The 17,990-nt window shown below is 33.3% G+C and overlaps 1 protein-coding gene across 10 annotated transcripts in view; it reads left to right on the plus strand.

The window, feature by feature from the left end:
• Nucleotides 1–17,990, plus strand: part of EFR3A (EFR3 homolog A) — a 101,250-nt gene that overhangs the window by 57,523 nt on the left and 25,737 nt on the right. For all 10 annotated transcript variants that reach the window (XM_039464555.2, XM_039464554.2, XM_074387145.1 and 7 more), the window contains exons 9-18: nt 787–922; nt 2,971–3,138; nt 5,363–5,477; nt 6,360–6,411; nt 8,818–8,990; nt 9,304–9,379; nt 13,967–14,128; nt 14,761–14,892; nt 16,172–16,239; nt 17,527–17,654. In XM_039464555.2, coding sequence (XP_039320489.1) covers nt 787–922; nt 2,971–3,138; nt 5,363–5,477; nt 6,360–6,411; nt 8,818–8,990; nt 9,304–9,379; nt 13,967–14,128; nt 14,761–14,892; nt 16,172–16,239; nt 17,527–17,654 — 1,210 coding nt within the window. The remainder of the gene's footprint in view (nt 1–786; nt 923–2,970; nt 3,139–5,362; nt 5,478–6,359; nt 6,412–8,817; nt 8,991–9,303; nt 9,380–13,966; nt 14,129–14,760; nt 14,893–16,171; nt 16,240–17,526; nt 17,655–17,990) is intronic.

Genomic DNA, 17,990 nt, shown 5'->3' on the forward strand with positions numbered 1-17,990 from the left:
ACCAATTGTGACTCATGGGCATTTAAGTGTAGGTTTAAAAAACAAGCAAGCAAAAAAATACCTTGCCACTCTTCAAAAAAAAACCATATTCACTGGAGTTAAAAATAAACATTTTTCTGGCTATGCTTTTTCTGTTTTAGGCCCTAACATTCACTATAGTTGATGAAATTTGTTTATATGTGATAAAATTGCCTTTGTTACTTACACATCTTTTGATATCTCCATGATTTAAATTTTATCAGGTACACATTGATAATATTTTCATTTCTTGATTAGATGGGTGTTTTGACTGTTTAGCATTGTTAGGTGTCCATATTAAATCGTATTTAGCTTGGGTAAGGGAAAAGTACTGTGAATGTCATAATTTATGTTTTTTACAAACTTTCGATCTGTTATAAAATTAAAAGTATATAAATGACCTTTGTGAAACTACAGAAAAATGTAAAGGTAATAAATATTTTTTATAAATTGCTTTCTCAGAGGTGGCCAATGTTAATCTTTGTATATATAATTCTAATTTACTTTTTAAAAATTAGTTTGAATTTTTTTAAACAAAGTATTATACAATATGCTTCTTTTCACTCAGAGTATCATAAATATTTTCCAGCATCTCTGTTTATTCTTCAAAAGAATGACTTTGTATTGTGGCTATATATTGTATCATAACATGACTGCCATTCCCTAGTTGGACATTTATGTGTCAGGTGTTTTTCTTTTAGTTCTTATGAATTCTGCAAAGGTGCATGTGCTTGTTCATACATCTTTGTACTGTTTTGTCTCCTTTAGGCCCAGTATTCTCACCATGTGATTCAAGAGATTCTAGGACACCTTGATGCTTGTAAAAAAGATGCTCCCCGGGTTCGGGCAGGTATTATTCAGGTTCTGTTAGAGGCTGTCGCCATTGCTGCTAAAGGTTCCATAGGTGAGTGCCAATAAATAAAATAAAATAGTACATTAATCTAGTTCAACGTATTCTTTCAGTAGTTATAACAGTGTATGAAGAACTCTTTAAGAATATTTCTACACAATTTTAGGTGTACTATAAGTTTTTCTTGAAATTTGGGTTCATGCAGTTATTTTCAGGCTTTTTTAGTGCACAGTTAAGTATTTTCCTCCACGTCAATTCCTCCTCCCTTTCTTCTTCTAATAAAGGTTTTTGAGTATGGATTACATACTGAACATTGGGGGAATGCAGATAAAGAAACTCATGGTGTACTTATGGTTAGACAGCTCCACCTAATACTGTAATATGTGACCGGCTTTGATAACATAGCTTAAAAAAGCCAGGGTTTAGAGAAGGGAGGGAAAATGGATTAGCACTAGCAAAATTTATGCGGCCCATTTTGGGTAGAATGTATGGTGCTAGTTTAGAAGTCAGAGAGGTAGCTTTAAAATTAGGTCATAACCAAATTGTGGACATAGTTCTTTAGCTGATTAATAGTCCTTAAAGATTTACTCTAATCTTCATGAGAAATGTGCTATAGGATAATTTTTCTGGCAGCAAAATAGGGCACATTAGAAATAACAAGTTCCTGCCATTGTTGTGTACATGAGGGAAAGAACTTGCCCTTACATGGGAGCAGTAGGAATGACAATGTCAAATTGACAGGATTTGATCATGGGGTAATGATAAGAGGGGGTAGTTCAAAAATTAGGATATTTTACCTACGTGTAACTACGAAAATGGAATAGTCCATATTAGAAGTGCAGAAGTTTGAAGGAAAATCTGGTTATGGTTTCTTTGCTTGAAAATCAAAGTAGAAATATATTATCTAATAAAATAGTCATCCCTCAGTATCTGCAGGGGATTGGTTTGAGGACCCCTGAGAATACCGAACTCTGGGTGCTAAAGTCCCATATATAAAATGGTATAGTGTTTGCATATAACCAATGCACACCCTCCCATATACTTCACATCATCTTTAGATTACTTAATATACTTAATGCAGTGTAAATGCTATGTGAATAGTTGTTACACTGTATTGCTTTTTTATTTGTGTTTTTTTTTATCCTGTGTTCCCCCCTCCCCCTTGAATATTTTCAACCCATAGTTAGTTGAACCTGTGAATCCAGAATTGCAGATATGGAGGACCAACTGTATTGTTTTGTTCATTTATTGTCAAATAAAGGTGGGTATTTTGGATATGAATTTTCGATTTTGTCTTGTAACTTATCTCAAGGAGATAAAACAGGTTATTTAATTGGAAAGTGATTTAATTGGAAACGAAATGAAACAATATGATACATTGAATCGTCACATTGATTAATGTCTACTAACACTACTAAGTGTGTTAGGTACTATGTGCTAGGCTCTATATATTTGAAGAGGCATTTAAACATGACTACCTTTTCTAAAGAAACTTGAATCAAGAGTAAAAGGCAGAAATGAAACCCACTAATTAAAATAAGGTAAACGGAAGCAGTGAGAGAAACACATGCAGAAAATTTATAGAACAAAATGCAGAAAACAAATGCACAGTTAACCTGAATCTAATAAATTCAGTAGTTTGTCTCATAATTGAAGCATATTCTTCCTTCTTCAGTCTCAAAAGATGCAAAATAAATATTTGATGCTTCTGTGAGCTATATTATATGATTTTGTGGATTCGTACCCACAATTAAGTTAAATATTGGCCTAGTGCACATTATTGTGAACAGATAAGATTAAATAGGCAGAAAGTTTTTGGTAATTCTTACATGCATGTACACATTTTGTAAGGGTGGAATCAGAGATTCAAATAGCAAGTTGCTCATAAATGCCCAGTAAAATTTGTTGGTATAATGAAGGGGCTTTCTTAATTATTTCTCATTTACTCTTTTTTTAAAAAAAAAAATGAAATAGTTTATAAATTATGGACTTTTGACTACTTAGAAAATTACAAAAAGAAATCTGTGGAGAAATAAGATAACATGACTTTGGATATGCAATACTAGAAACATGTATCTTCTCACATAAGTGATCCTTCATAGGTCCAACAGTGCTGGAAGTCTTCAATACCCTTTTGAAGCATCTGCGTCTCAGTGTTGAATTTGAAGCAGATGATTTACAGGGGGGATCTGTAGGCAGTGCCAACTTAAACACAAGTTCCAAAGACAATGATGAGAAGATTGTGCAGAACGCTATCATCCAAACAATAGGTGAGTGCAATTTCACTTTTCAAAACTGTCATGTAAAGCAGTGATTTAGAAAGCTCTCACATAAGGTCCTGGACTATTACATTTGTCAAAGATGAATCATAGCTTAAACTTCTGAAAACTATTTTCTGAAAATAAGTAACCATGAGAATATAAGAACACTATGTTGTCCCATTAAATCTGCAGGACACAATTTCATCTATTGTTAACATTTTATGCCATTTACTTTTTCATTTGCTTTTACTCTCTTTCTTGCGTCTCTTTCTCCCTTCTTTCTCTTCCTGTTCCTTTCTCTGTGTGTGTATGTCTTTGTGTGTGTATGTATATGTAAGAATACACACATACACAAGTTTTTTTAATAAACCACAAGATACAGAAAGTTGCACACATCATGGCCTCTTACCACTAAATACTTCAATGTATTTTTCCAAAGAATAAATGTATTTTTTAATATAACCCAAGTAAAATTGTCAACATCACTAAATGTAATATTGATCCAGTACTTGAATCAACCTTTTATATTTCAGTTTTATCAGGTGACCCAGTAATGTCCTATATTGACTTTTTTCCTTGGGTCCAAGATTCAGTCTTGAATCACATATTGCGTTTAGTTGTAATATTTCGTTAGGTCCATTAGTGAGGAATGTTTCCATTATGACATGGACATTTCTTATGAGTAAAGTCCCCCTCCCACTTTTTTTTAAAATAGAAAGTTCCTTATTTGGTTTTGTTTGGTGTTTCCGTATGATTAAATTCAAGTTAAATATTCCTGGCCAGAATAGTACATATGTGATATGTTCTTCTGAGATTAGCACATTCAGAGGTAAACACTGTAACTTATCCTTCAAGTATAGGCAACATTATACTTAGTTAGTGACTGTAGTTAGATGCTGCGGTAAAGAGAAGTGCGGACTACTTTATGTCCTTGTGGTAATAACTAATTTGTTTGGGACAGAAAGTCAGTGTCCAGTTTTGTACAAGATTAGGAATGTATCTAGTTGGGTGCTTGAAAAGCTAAAATAAAGTAGCCTGTATGGAAGAAGTATGGAATAATAATAGCATAGACTGGAAATAACCCTTACCTCAAGCCCTCATGTTAACTCTCTAATTTTTGGTAAGAGTTCTTCTCTAATGTCATTTCTACAAGAGGAAACTGAGACAAAAAATAGAACCTAGACTCGTAAGGTTGTTTTGAGGATCCAAATACAAAGTAGTTTCTTATTCCATAAATATGTATTTGGCAAGTGTTAACTAGAATAATGTACTTTATGGAGATGGAGTCATGTTAAAGTTAGAGGTTTTTGACTGCTAAAGTACATGATTGTTGGAAATGACTTTTACCCCTAGGTCCAATCGAAATAATAACTAGAACAGTTTGAATTTGTATAAACAGATCATTAGCTCCAGTAATAGAAGCTGAACAGTTACATTGAAAAGTGAGCTTATTCTTAAAAAATAGTAAAAATGCAGAAAGTTTCTGTAATGACTGCACTGAATTTTAAGAAACGAACGTAACAGTCATGATTTGATAGTGTGTTCCAATCCTTCTAAGAAATAAACGACTTTTAAAGCATGAGTAAATGATAATTAAATTTTATAAATCTTTTGTGACCAGGAAGTAAGTATCAAAAGCTACAGCAGATAAATTTAAAATATTCTCAGAAACTAGACTGGATAAGAAAAATGACAAGTTATTTACTTATTTTTTACATCAGTTGAATTATGTATGTTGAATTCACAGGGGTAATCTATAAACTTGGCTTACTATAATGACACTCAAATATTTGAGCAATCCTGGAAAACCAGAGTAGTGACCTAATTATTGACTTCTTTACCAGACAATGTGTAGCTAAAGTACTGGAACAATAATTTAGACACAATGTATGAACTAGAGTTTCATCAGAAATACTACCAAAGTATTTTTCCTTTTTTAAAACTCCATTCAACTCAAGTCAGTGCTGATTTGTCACTGTTATAACTATGTAAAAAAGACTTTGATATATTTATTATTTTATCTATCAGTCCATTATACTACACAGCTTATATGGTACATAACTAAATGATTTTGGACACATGAAACTGTAATATCCTTTAATGTTACATGTAGCTTAAAGACTTGTCAGTGATTGTTTTACCACATCTTGAAAACTTTGGCTAAAAATAATTTTGTATTATATGGAAAAGTAGACTTTTTCAGTTTCTAAAATTTATCCTAATACTCTCATAGGATTTTTTGGAAGTAACCTGCCAGATTATCAGAGGTCAGAAATCATGATGTTCATTATGGGGAAAGTACCTGTTTTTGGAACATCTACCCATACTTTGGATATCAGTCAACTAGGGTATGTTCTCAGACTGCAAATTTGAACTTAATCTTGGGTTACATTTTATCCTAAAGAAAATCAGAAAATGTTAAAGGTTTGTTTTTTTAAATCAGTAATAAAATTCCTATGGAAAGCAGTTAGAAGTATTATGACAGTAGATTGCTAAGCAATTGAATCAGCATTTTTATGCCTTTAGAATTATTTTCACCTTATAAATTCTCATATTTTCCATCTTTAAAAATTGTATTTGTTTGGCCTGGACATGGTGTGTGTGCGTACATATTTAGGGTGAAGCTTCAAGTTTTCTGTATAAATTTTAAAAATTAATATGTCAGAAATATTGGCTTATTCCTAGAATTTTAGACCTGAAAGTGATAAAGATTATGTGCTGTGACCCCCGTATTTTATACATTTAATTTGATTTTATAACATGCTAAAGTTTTTGTTTGTGAATGTTTTAATTTTGTTAATTTAATAAGAAAGTAATAGTATCTTATTCAACTTAATTTCTTTGACCATTTATTTTTTTAAATTGTTCTTTCCTGTTTATTCATATTTGTTAAAGACAGATACTCATCAATTATGTTTATAGTAATTTCTCTCATTTAAGGTGTCTTAATTTGGGTTGTTCAGTTGTCTGTGTATGTGATTTAATTTTCTTGTCATCACACACATAGGACTATTTGAGAGCCAATAACACATTTTTTTGTTGATATATTTGATTGTTTTAATTCACATGAAATTTACTTTGACATGTAAAATGAGCTGTGACTTAAATTGTTATAAAAAATGAAGTCTACTTAGCCAGTAAGAATAGAATTTTAAAATCCAGTAATTGAAGTAAATGAAGTAATATAAATGCTGATTAGTATAATAATCCCAGCCTTTTGTATATTTTAGGGATTTGGGAACCAGGAGGATTCAGATAATGTTGTTGAGATCTTTGCTTATGGTAAGGCATTTAAGACAAATAAAGGAAATACTTAACCTTAAATTACTGAAAAGATTAATTGAATAGCTTCACGTTACAAGCTTTCTTTTCTTAATTAAGTTACTGTTATGGTTAATATTTTATTATGTTCTTCATTTTAAAAATTTAGCCTATATTAGGCCGGGCGCGGTGGCTCAAGCCTGTAATCCCAGCACTTTGGGAGGCCGAGGCGGGTGGATCACGAGGTCAAAAGATCGAGACCCTCCTGATCAACATGGTGAAACCCCGTCTCTACTAAAAATACAAAAAATTAGCTGGGCATGGTGGCGCATGCCTGTAATCCCAGCTACTCAGGAGGCTGAGACAGGAGAATTGCCTGAACCCAGGAGGCAGAGGTTGCGGTGAGCTGAGATCGCGCCATTGCACTCCAGCCTGGGTAACAAGAGCGAAACTCCGTCTCAAAAAAAAAAAAAAAAAAATTTAGCCTATATTTTTTACTGATTATTCCTCATTTTTCCTGCCATTTTGTTTGATCTTCATAATGATGAAACATAGAAAGGGCAGAAACTATTGCTGTCTTATAGATGAAAATACCTGGGCTCAGAGACTATGAGTGGAAGGAGTTGGTGAGGTCCACCAAGGTCGCTGGGTGAAAAAATAGAACTCAGACTTGAAATCCAAAGTTCTTTCAACATATGCTATTTCTTTCTCATACTTACCAAATAATCACTTCTGATTGGAAAAATAATTTATTAAAATTAATAGTTGCAATTTAAAATTTGAAGTGGCTATAAATAGCTGAAAAGGAAAGGTACACCCAGAATGAAAGGTGCTCTGGTATTTTCTAGTAATTGTACTCATATTTGATTCAAGTGCTCCTCGCATGTATGTGTCCTTTTCAAATCGATATCTTTCAGATTTATCCTAGAAATGTTTACGTGATCTCATTTTTTTAAATGGACTATCTCAGACCTAAGTGCAGAAATACCTTGTATGGTTTTATTTTTAATTCTGTTTAATTCTGTTTATGGTGCTTGTCATATAGAAGTTTTGAATTCTAACATGGCCAAATTTATGAGCTTTTTTTCTATGTCTTCTTTACTTTTTCATTTGTATCTTACATAAGAACTCTATGCCTCCTCTGATGATATAAACACATTTGTTTATGTTTTCTTACAGCAGTTTTAAAATTTTAGCCCTCTATATTTAGAATTTTAATCTGAAGTTTATGTTTATATGTGGTACGAGGCATAGATTTTCCTGAATGAGTAGACAGTTGTCCCACCAGCTTCCCAGCTGACTTATAAAACTACCTGCATCCTATAATAAATGCCCAAATATGAATGTTAACTATTTCATGTATATTTATAATCCTGGAAATATGTTGAAATCTTCCACCTGTAATTTAATTTTATCCTAAGCCTTTATTTATATTAAACAAATTCTCTAAATAAATTATTTTGTGTCACCATCCTGATTATACCACATAGTCAACTGAATGAATATCTATATGGTATGCTTAAAAGGTTTAATAGCATTTAAGTATATTCTCTTTAAAAGTTTTAAATTTAGAAGATATTGATATACTTGTAAATGTCAAATCAAGTAACTAAGTACAGCTTTCCAAAATGAAAATGTGTTCCTATTAACTACCTGCTTAATTTAACATGAAAAAATAATTTACAAACTTAAAATTTGCAGGACTTACTTTTAGTTTGCTACTTAAGTTCCTTATATCTGTTTTGTACTAACCTTAACCTCTCTGAGCCTCAGTTTCTCCTTATACATGGAGATTCACTGGTATCTACCTTACAGAGGTATGGTGAGGACAAAGTTTTTTTTATTTTTATTTTTATTTTTATTTTTATTTTTTTTGAGACGGAGTTTCGCTCTTGTTACCCAGGCTGGAGTGCAATGGCGCGATCTCGGCTCACCGCAACCTCCGCCTCCTGGGTTCAAGCAATTCTCCTGCCTCAGCCTCCTGAGTAGCTGGGATTACAGGCACGTGCCACCATGCCCAGCTAATTTTTTGTATCTTTAGTAGAGACGGGGTTTCACCATGTTGACCAGGATGGTCTCGATCTCTCGACCTCGTGATCCACCCGTCTCGGCCTCCCAAAGTGCTGGGATTACAGGCTTGAGCCACCGCGCCCGGCGTCGAGGACAAAGTTAATACATATGCAGTGCTTATAATCATGCCTAGCACATGGTAAATGTATGCTACTATTAACTTTATTCTCCTTATGAATGATGTTTTTGTAAATTCAGTATAATCCTTCATTACTTTGCACATTTCCTTTATGTCCTTTTTTCAGGCTTCTGTCCATACTTTCTTTCCTAAGTTTATGGTTCTTATAAAGCAATATGAGAATTTTACAAAAAAAAAAAGGACTTATGACAAAAGTTTATTTTCTTCCCAATAATCAGGTAACCTCTGGATACAAAGCAAAGACGATTGTTACTGCACTGCCGGGGTCTTTCCTGGATCCTTTGTTATCACCATCTCTCATGGAAGACTATGAACTGAGACAGCTGGTCTTAGAAGTAATGCATAATCTCATAGATCGCCATGATAATAGGGCAAAGCTTCGAGGTATCAGGTAATATGCCATTTTATAATGGCTCTAATAATAGTGTTTTTATATTGGTAAATTTGTATATTTAAGTATTGTGATTTTAACAAATCTAGCATGTTTAGGTTTTATTAACCCAGAGTTTTATTTAATTGGTATTGAGATAATAATAATATATATTAAGATAGCAAATGTTTGGAGGTCATATATGTACTCTTCAGAAGCAATCATTACGTACAGGCTTATCAAACTCCTAATTATAAATATAGTTTTCCATGTAAGATGTGATACTGTAAATAAATGTGCTGTTCATTAAAAATGATATGTTGGTTGTCGCTAGAATAATACCAGATGTAGCTGACCTAAAGATAAAAAGAGAAAAAATCTGCAGACAAGACACAAGTTTCATGAAAAAGGTAGGACATCTTCTAACATACATAAATAAATGCCTAGTGTAAATTACAGCCATTTGAATTGTTAGGTGGTTTTATATTGATCTGTAACCTTGAAATGAAGCCATATAATTTTGAATTTGAAAGACCTCAAGATGCCGTCCTCAGCCTCTCTCAAGTATAACATTCCTGGCACTGTCTCCTCCAGCCTGTGTTTAAACATTGTATTGTTGGGCTACTGTAGTAGTTCTAAATTTCTTCTCTGAGTAAAATGTCTTCCTGTAATTCTTGCCTTGGCAATCCTCTCCCACCAAAACACACATACTGATTTCTCTTTTAGTGGCTCTTTTATAGACAGCTTCAAGTTTCTGAAAATAGCTATCACTATCACATCAATTAACTATGCTGAATATTTACTGTGTATTAGCCATTGGTTCTACACTGTTTGGGATGTAAAGATGAGTTGGGTAGGATCTCTGCCCCTGATAGTGGTTCTAGCTGGATTTTCATGATGATAATTTAAATTCTGTAGGTCTACTGGAAATGGCTGAATTCAGAAAATTATATTTATGGTTATTTGCATATTGAGTAAACTTTTCTGTGCAGTTATTATTAGTCCAAAGCATGGGAACGTAGTATTTGCCAGACACTGAGTCAACATTGGAAGATACAATAACCATGACACTACCAACTGCCCTAATAGGGAATATAGTATTGCGGGCTAAGGGAGTCTGTTTTTAGAGGTGCAAGGAACAGGAAACAGAGCCCCATAGGAAACTAGGTGCAGAGACCTGTAATCTGTGTTCTTTTTTGCCTTTTTACTAGACCAGGTTTTTCTCCCTGTTGCCATCTTTAATGTTGCTGTCTCTACCATTGCTATCGATTCAAGTTAACTCCATTTTAAAACTTCATTTGAAAAATAATTTACAAAATATCACTCTTCCTAAATTAATGTGATTCCTTGAATAAAATAATTATTTAAGTTAGGCTACACTGTATATCAAAAAACTGGTTAATAAATAGAACAGATACATTTCTTTGTCTCAATTTTTTTTTCTTTATATCACCTTATTAATGAAAGAAATTATTCTACATAACTGAGGATCTTTAAACAAATTTTAAAAATATTTTTAATTGATAAATTATAATTACATTTATGGGATCCAGTGTGATCTTTTGATTATACGTATACAATGTAGAAAATTTAAGTTGATCTAATTAACATATCCATCTTCTTGCTCACCTATCTTTTTTTATGGTGACATATTTGAAATGTGTCTCAGTTATTTTGAAATACACAATACACTAATATTGACTATAGTCACCCTGCTGTGCAATAAATTGATCTCAGAACTTAACAACTCCTCCTGTCTGTCTGAAACCTTGTAACCTATGATAAACAATCTCTTCATTCCCTCCTCTTTGCCCTTAGTCCCCACCTCTTGTTAACCACCATTCTCTACTTCTATGAGTTCAACTTTTTTAGATTTCACCTGTAAGTGAGATTATGCGGTATTTCTTTCTGTGACTGACTTGTTTGACTTAGCATAACATCTTCCAGGTTCATCCATATTGTCGCAAATGAAAGAATTTTCTTCTAGTGAAAGGCTGAATAGTATTCCATTGTATATATTTATATGCCACATTTTCTTCATCCATTCATCTGTTGATGGACACTTAGGCTGATTCCATACTGAGGAATTTGTAATCATTACTAATATAATGAATTTTGAAAACTCAATTGATTACTGATTTTTGAGTTTTTGACTATATGCAATTAAACAGTCATGAACATTCAGACTGGATTTCATTTTATCCATTATGAGTTATAGAAATAATACTTTTGTGGTTAATTTTGCTAGTCAACCGATTTGAAAGGCTGTAATTTAGTGGCAAGATTAGACTGTTATTTCATGTTACATTTTTGAATACTTAAACTGTTCTCTGAATTAGTTATCTCTGTTTTATAATTTAAAATAACTTTCCTAGCTAAGCATTTGTTATCATTAACGTAAACCATTCCTTTTTGGGTCTTTCTCTTTAGAAGCAATGTGTTCACATTTTTTTCCTTTGTCAGAATTTTATTTTTATAGCTTGACCCTATTTTTCATTTACCTTCCAATTTGTTTTATCAGTAAAAATGTTTGATTTTCATATGAAACCTTAACTAGCAACTCAGGGAGGTTTCTGCAAAGACCTAAAGAAAAAAAAATTGGGTTCTGTAGCCACAGGTTGATGGATTGCCCTTTAGTTAAGAGAATCCTAGTTTAGCGTAGACAGTGTATGTTCAATGTTAACATTGTGTGTTCAGGCAACTGTGTCTTAGATTACTACCCAGCCTAAAACTGCTCCATCTGAATTTTGTAGGGACATCTTATATATGAAGTCTGTTTGAAAAACAGATCCAAGTGCTGGAATATTGGGAGGTATCACTTCACCTGTAATTTCCTCGTGAAGCGTATTCTTCAGAGATAACAGTTGCCACCACTGAATCTACAATTCAGTTTATAGTTTTTCTCCATGTGAAAGAGCTCTTGTTAATGTTTCACCAAATCAAGGAATTATGTAGAAAAAAGTATTTTATTATGAAATATATGAGAATTATTACTTTAATTCTTTTAAGGTGAACAACAGTATAACCAAAAGCGTCCCACCTGTTCTGTCTTATTCATAACTCCATCCTCTGCCCTACAAGTAATCACTATCACTGGTCTGACTTTGATGGAAATGGACTCTTACAGACTTTTTTTTTTTTTTTAACAGTTTTATAACCTAGATATACCTTAAATCCGTAAACTATACTATATTGTTTAGTTTTGCCAGTTTTTGTAATTTGGGTGACAGGAACCGTACATTGTGTATTCTTTGATGTTTAGTTTTTTTAAATTCAGCTCTGTTTTGGTAAAACTCATCCGTGTGTGGCTTTATTAGTATTCCATTATCTGAATATGCCACAGGTTTTGTTTTGTTGGCAGACATTTGAATCATTTCCAGTTACTGAGTGTTATGAATAGTGCTACTGTAAACATGCTTTTACATGTGTTGAGCTGTGTATAACTCCCATTTCTCCAAGGCCTGTAAGAGAGGAATTGCTGAGTAATAGGTTATATATTCTTCAGATTCATTAGATAATGCCATACCAATTTGTAAAGTCATTTGTATTTTTACATTATATATTACATTGGAGATTTTCTATTTTATCTAATATGGTGGATATGTAGTAGGTACTTTTTAAAAACAAACTTGAATTACTTAACCTGAAGTCTAAATTCTCACATATGGATGCACCACTTTAATGTTTGTTAATGTTTAGGAACCATAGAATTCAGGAATATTCTTAGGTTTTGAAAGGACTGAATACATGAAGTTTTTTTTTCCCCACGCAAGTATAGAAACCATATTTGTGTGTGTGAGAGCGGGAGAGACAAACTCTAGATTCAGAAAGGTGGAAGCCAAAATAACAACTTCAGAAATAAAGGAATCTGGTGGGTAGCTTTTTATCTGTAGCCAAAAAAAAGCTTACTAACACTATACCACAGATTTAAACAGACTTACACAGTCACTGTCACAGCTGGAGAACTACACATCAGATAGAGAACAAAGCAGAATACATACTTGTTACAGACAGACTGGCTTCAGAAGAGTCTGTGCTCTTCTTGTCCAGTTTCTTCTCCTAAAATGATCAGAAGAACCTTCTGAGATATAGGCATGGAATATTAAGCCTAAAGTCTCTCAACATGGGAAAAATGAGTGTTCTTAACCCTGGCTGCATATTATAACCAAATGGGGAGCTTTATGCTTGAACAATACTGATGCTTGTGCTTTGCCACTGACCAGTTACATCATATTAGAGGAGGGTGGACAGTGTGAGAAGTGGGGAGGGCAAGAGCATGGTGATCATTCCAGTTGTCCAGTGATTCCAGCGGACAGTTACAATTGAGAGCTAATTGAGTTAATGTCACCACTTTGACTGGAAATGGCATTTCACCTATCTAGGAAGGGCTTTAATAATCTTTTTTAACATACTCAGATTAGTCTAGTTTAGGGGGAAACCTCTATGCAATACCAGGGGAATTTCTGTTAATAGGCTTTAGACTCACCTTCAGAGACTCCATGCCAAAATATAACAGAACCTGCAGATGCTGTTCTCTGAACAGCTAACCCACAGCACAAGGATTGTTCCCCAGTCAGGAGAGCCTGGGTGCATTTCCTCTCAGCACAGTATTACTTGTCATTGCTGAGGCTGTATTGCTTAAGTATCTCCCAGGATTCTGCCATCCGTTTGACTTTTTTTCTCAAGTCAATCCATAATTTGCTTTTTTTTTTTAAATTACTGTTAAAAAACATTTTCATTGTTAGCACAGGAACTATTTTTTACTTGTTATTTTTATTTAAGGTTTGTCTTCAATTCTAACATTAGTTTATAGTTGTATATTAGCATATTGATTGATGTTAGTCATTGGAATTTGACCATCTGATCATCAACTTAAATTTCATTTCCATGTTAAGCTATATAATAATATAGCTCCATTGTAAAAGTGTATGCACGTGAACTCTGCCTTTTCTATATTTTAAGCAAAATTACCTTTTTCCTCTGTCCTTTCTCCTCAGAATGGGCAACAGCTATATCGTCACATATATTTGGGTTGTAAAGAGGAAGACAACGTTCAGAAAAACTATGAACTACTTTATACTTCTCTTGCTCTTATAACTATTGAACTTGCTAATGAAGAAGTAGTTATTGATCTCATTCGATTGGCCATTGCTTTACAGGTATGCTTTCATAACTAATCACTGCAGAAAAGTTTTTTGTAAAGCAGACACCATCTTTGAAGTGTTGTCTTTATCTAAGGACTTGAATTTTAAAAGGAAGATATCTACTTCTTAATCTAAAGTATACAACACTATGATCACATTCTTCATTGATTCTTTTTACATATGTTGAATGAGCATCAATTTGTATGCTAAATATCCTTCAAGGTCACAGGGTTACTGTGATGAAGAAGAAAAACCAGTTTCTGTACCCTCACTTCTTAGTGTGGAAGATAATCTTAGTATAGTGGGGAAGATAGTCATTAAATAAGAATTACATACAGGCAGTTGTTTAAATAGAGTTGTGTAAGTGTTATATAGTAGAAGGACAGTATGCAGTGGCTATATATGCATGTGTGTGTATGTATATGAGAACAGGAAAAGTTTCCTAAGGAAGAGAGTTTAAGTTGAAAAATTTAACACTCTTGTAAATAAACATTTATTTTCCTTTCAGAATTCTTTTAGAAAATAATTTCTGATAAAGTGGCATTTTCGTTAGCATTCCAGACTACCTGCAGTTTTCCGGTATAATCAGAGAAAATGCTGGTACAGCATAAGAACTTGATCTCTGATGTGTTTGTTTCTTATTAAAGGACAGTGCAATTATCAATGAGGATAATTTGCCAATGTTCCATCGTTGTGGGATCATGGCACTGGTTGCAGCGTATCTCAACTTTGTCAGTCAGATGATAGCTGTCCCTGCATTTTGCCAGCATGTTAGCAAGGTAATGTATTTAGAAAAGTTCTTAAACTTGAATTTTGTACAACATGGCTAATTTTATTCCAATGATGATTATTTTTAACTTTGGTGATTATCAAATTAAGATAATTCTATAAAAATATTCAGCCAGGCCGGGCGCGGTGGCTCAAGCCTGTAATCCCAGCACTTTGGGAGGCTGAGGCGGGTGGATCACGAAGTCAAGAGATCGAGACCATCCTGGTCAACATGGTGAAACCCCGTCTCTACTAAAAAAAAATAAAAAGACAAAAAGAAAAAAAAATATTCAGCCAGTAAATTGAAACTACAGCTAAAACTGTAGCTACTGTTTTTATATTTTCTTAGATGCCTGTTGTTTTATTAGAATTTTTAAATGTAGTGGTTGAATGGAATATACGGTTTTCTCCTAGAATACCTCATGTGATTTGTTCTATGACGTTTTTTCCTTTGAGCCATTATGAATCTTAGTATCTAAAGTTTCTTAAATTATACTCTTTTGTTGTCATTTATTCTAAACTACTTGAGGCAGATCCCAAAAGTTGAATAACTAATGTACATCTCAGAGAATTGTCCTATGTCTTTCAAATATATTTGTTTTCTTCAGCAGCAACTCTTAAATCGTGATTTGCCTGACTTAATAAACATTTCAAAGCCCCTAACTTACCTAGCAGAAAAAGTCCACCTTTAAAGACATTTGTGAGAGAACTTTCTTTTTCTTAAATTGAAAGCACATCATTTAGTCCTTAATAAAATGTAGGCTTTTAGTGTAGTCTAAGAAACAAACTCATCCATTCATTAAATCAAACATTTGATTGAATATTTGATGCCCATCACTAAAGAAATAAGTATTACAAAAGCAGACTACCTCTGCTCACAGTTCATTGGAGGAGCCAGACCACACGAGTGCCTTGACACCTTCTACACGGGTTGCAAAGGTAATGCAGCAGGTGGAAGATGGTGATTTGTAAAGCGATTCCCAAAATAGTGTATTTGAGAAAATAGATATTCTTGCTTTATCGTACTAGGCTTAATCGAATGTAATGTGTCATCATTTTTTGCTTTATATATTATTTTGTCAGTTTTATCTGCTACTTTTAAAATTAATAGATGTGAAAACAAAATAAACTTTATATTTAGGCTGTAAACTTAGCTTAAATTCAAAAGCAACGTGATGATATTGCTTATAAGTGTTCAAAGTTTTTTGTTTTTAAGCTGTTTTACAAAGTTTTATATCAGGGTCCTGAGGGTGGGAGTTTTTGATTTTTATTTTTGAATATTTTTTTCAGGTTATTGAAATTCGAACTATGGAAGCTCCTTATTTTCTACCAGAGCATATCTTCAGAGATAAGTGCATGTATGTTAATTCTTTACATTTTAAGGATACAGTACTTATGTCATAAACCCATCAATAATAATTATAAACGAGTAAACTATTGTAATAATTCCTGGTGCTTTAAGCTAATCTTCATTTTGTGTCTGTCATTTAATTCATTTAATTATCTCCTTTGTTATAAAAAGCCTTGCACATTGTGGATGTAGACTCATGCACAACATAGAGTCAATCTTGAAAAAATTTTTAAGAATAAGAAGACTTGGCAGGGCGCAGTGGCTCACACCTGTCATCCTAACGCTTTGGGAGGCTGAGGCGGATGGATCATCTGAGATCAGGAGTTTGAGACCAGCCTGGCCAACATGGTGACACCTTATCTCTACTAAAAAAATACAAAAATTAGCTGGATGTGGTGGCACACACCTATAATTCCAGCTACTCGGAAGGCCGAGACTGGAGAATCACCTGACAATGAGAGGTGGAGGTTGCAGTGAGCCAAGATCACGCCACTGCACTCCAGCCTGGGCAACAGAACAAGACATCTCAAAAAAAAAAAAAAGGAATAAGAACACTTACCCCACTTTTTAAAAAATGTGGGATAGGTCTCTTAAATATAGCATATTTTATGTTCTCATATGTAAATGATCAAACCTTTAAGAGAGTACAGTATCCTGTTGAAGACCCTTTCAGTAATAGGTAACAATACTCATAATATGGTAGAAGAAAGAATGTATTAGGGAAAAATCAATGATATTTGCTGCATTATTCCTTATTCTCTAAAGAAAAGTATATATATGAATAATACTTTATTTGAACTTTAGCGCTGTAAAAGCAGTTTGTATTGAAAGCATTATCGTAAGATAATATCAAGCAGTTTGAAAGGAAAGTGAAACAGTGTGAGTGGCCAGGTACTTCCTAACACTTAGCTGGCTAATGTGGTTTTCATTAACGATCAGTGACCTACATTTTTCAGTACACCTTTTAATTAACATGACAATAAAAGCTACATTTAGTGTTCTTTGTGACTTAAGGAGTGGAGATCAACAGAGTAATATAAGGCTCAATTCGCTATTGGAACGTTACTGGGAGAAGCAGCACTGCAGAATGGTTAGCATATGGGACCACATGCTATGTGTTTTTAGAGTCAAATTCATTCGTTGCCTAAAATATACTGATTTTTCTCTTACTAACTACAGTTTATGTTGTGTTTATATTTAGAATATTGAGGCTTTTGCTCTGCAGTGTTTTGCATAGTAACTTATTTTTGCTCAATAAAATGCTGAATGATTGTTGTTTTGATGAATTTGGCAGGCTTCCAAAATCTTTAGAGAAGCATGAGAAAGATTTGTACTTTCTGACCAACAAGATTGCGGAGTCACTAGGTGGAAGCGGATATAGTGTTGAGAGATTGTCAGTACCATATGTACCGCAAGTAACAGGTAAGAGGAGGATAATTAGAACTCTTACTCCAATGATTGTTTATGTTATAGTAATTTTTTTTGTTACCCAACTAGCAATAAAAATTAATTCTGATGTGTGTACTTGTTATAGCCCAGTGATTTTCAGATGCTTAAGAGTATTTACTTCTGTTTTTAAATTTTGCTATTGAAAACTTTAGAAAATATCTAAGGACATAGATAGGATTTTACCATAAGTAAATCAAGTTTTTGAATATTTATGGTTATATACTTAATATTTTATTTAGTATTATAAAGTGAGATCTTATTAAATGATATTCTATGTAAGTCATGGGAATTGGTGAAAATTGATTAATG

The sequence above is a fragment of the Saimiri boliviensis genome, chromosome 15, assembly GCF_048565385.1.
Source record: "Saimiri boliviensis isolate mSaiBol1 chromosome 15, mSaiBol1.pri, whole genome shotgun sequence".
Taxonomy (NCBI): domain Eukaryota; kingdom Metazoa; phylum Chordata; class Mammalia; order Primates; family Cebidae; genus Saimiri; species Saimiri boliviensis.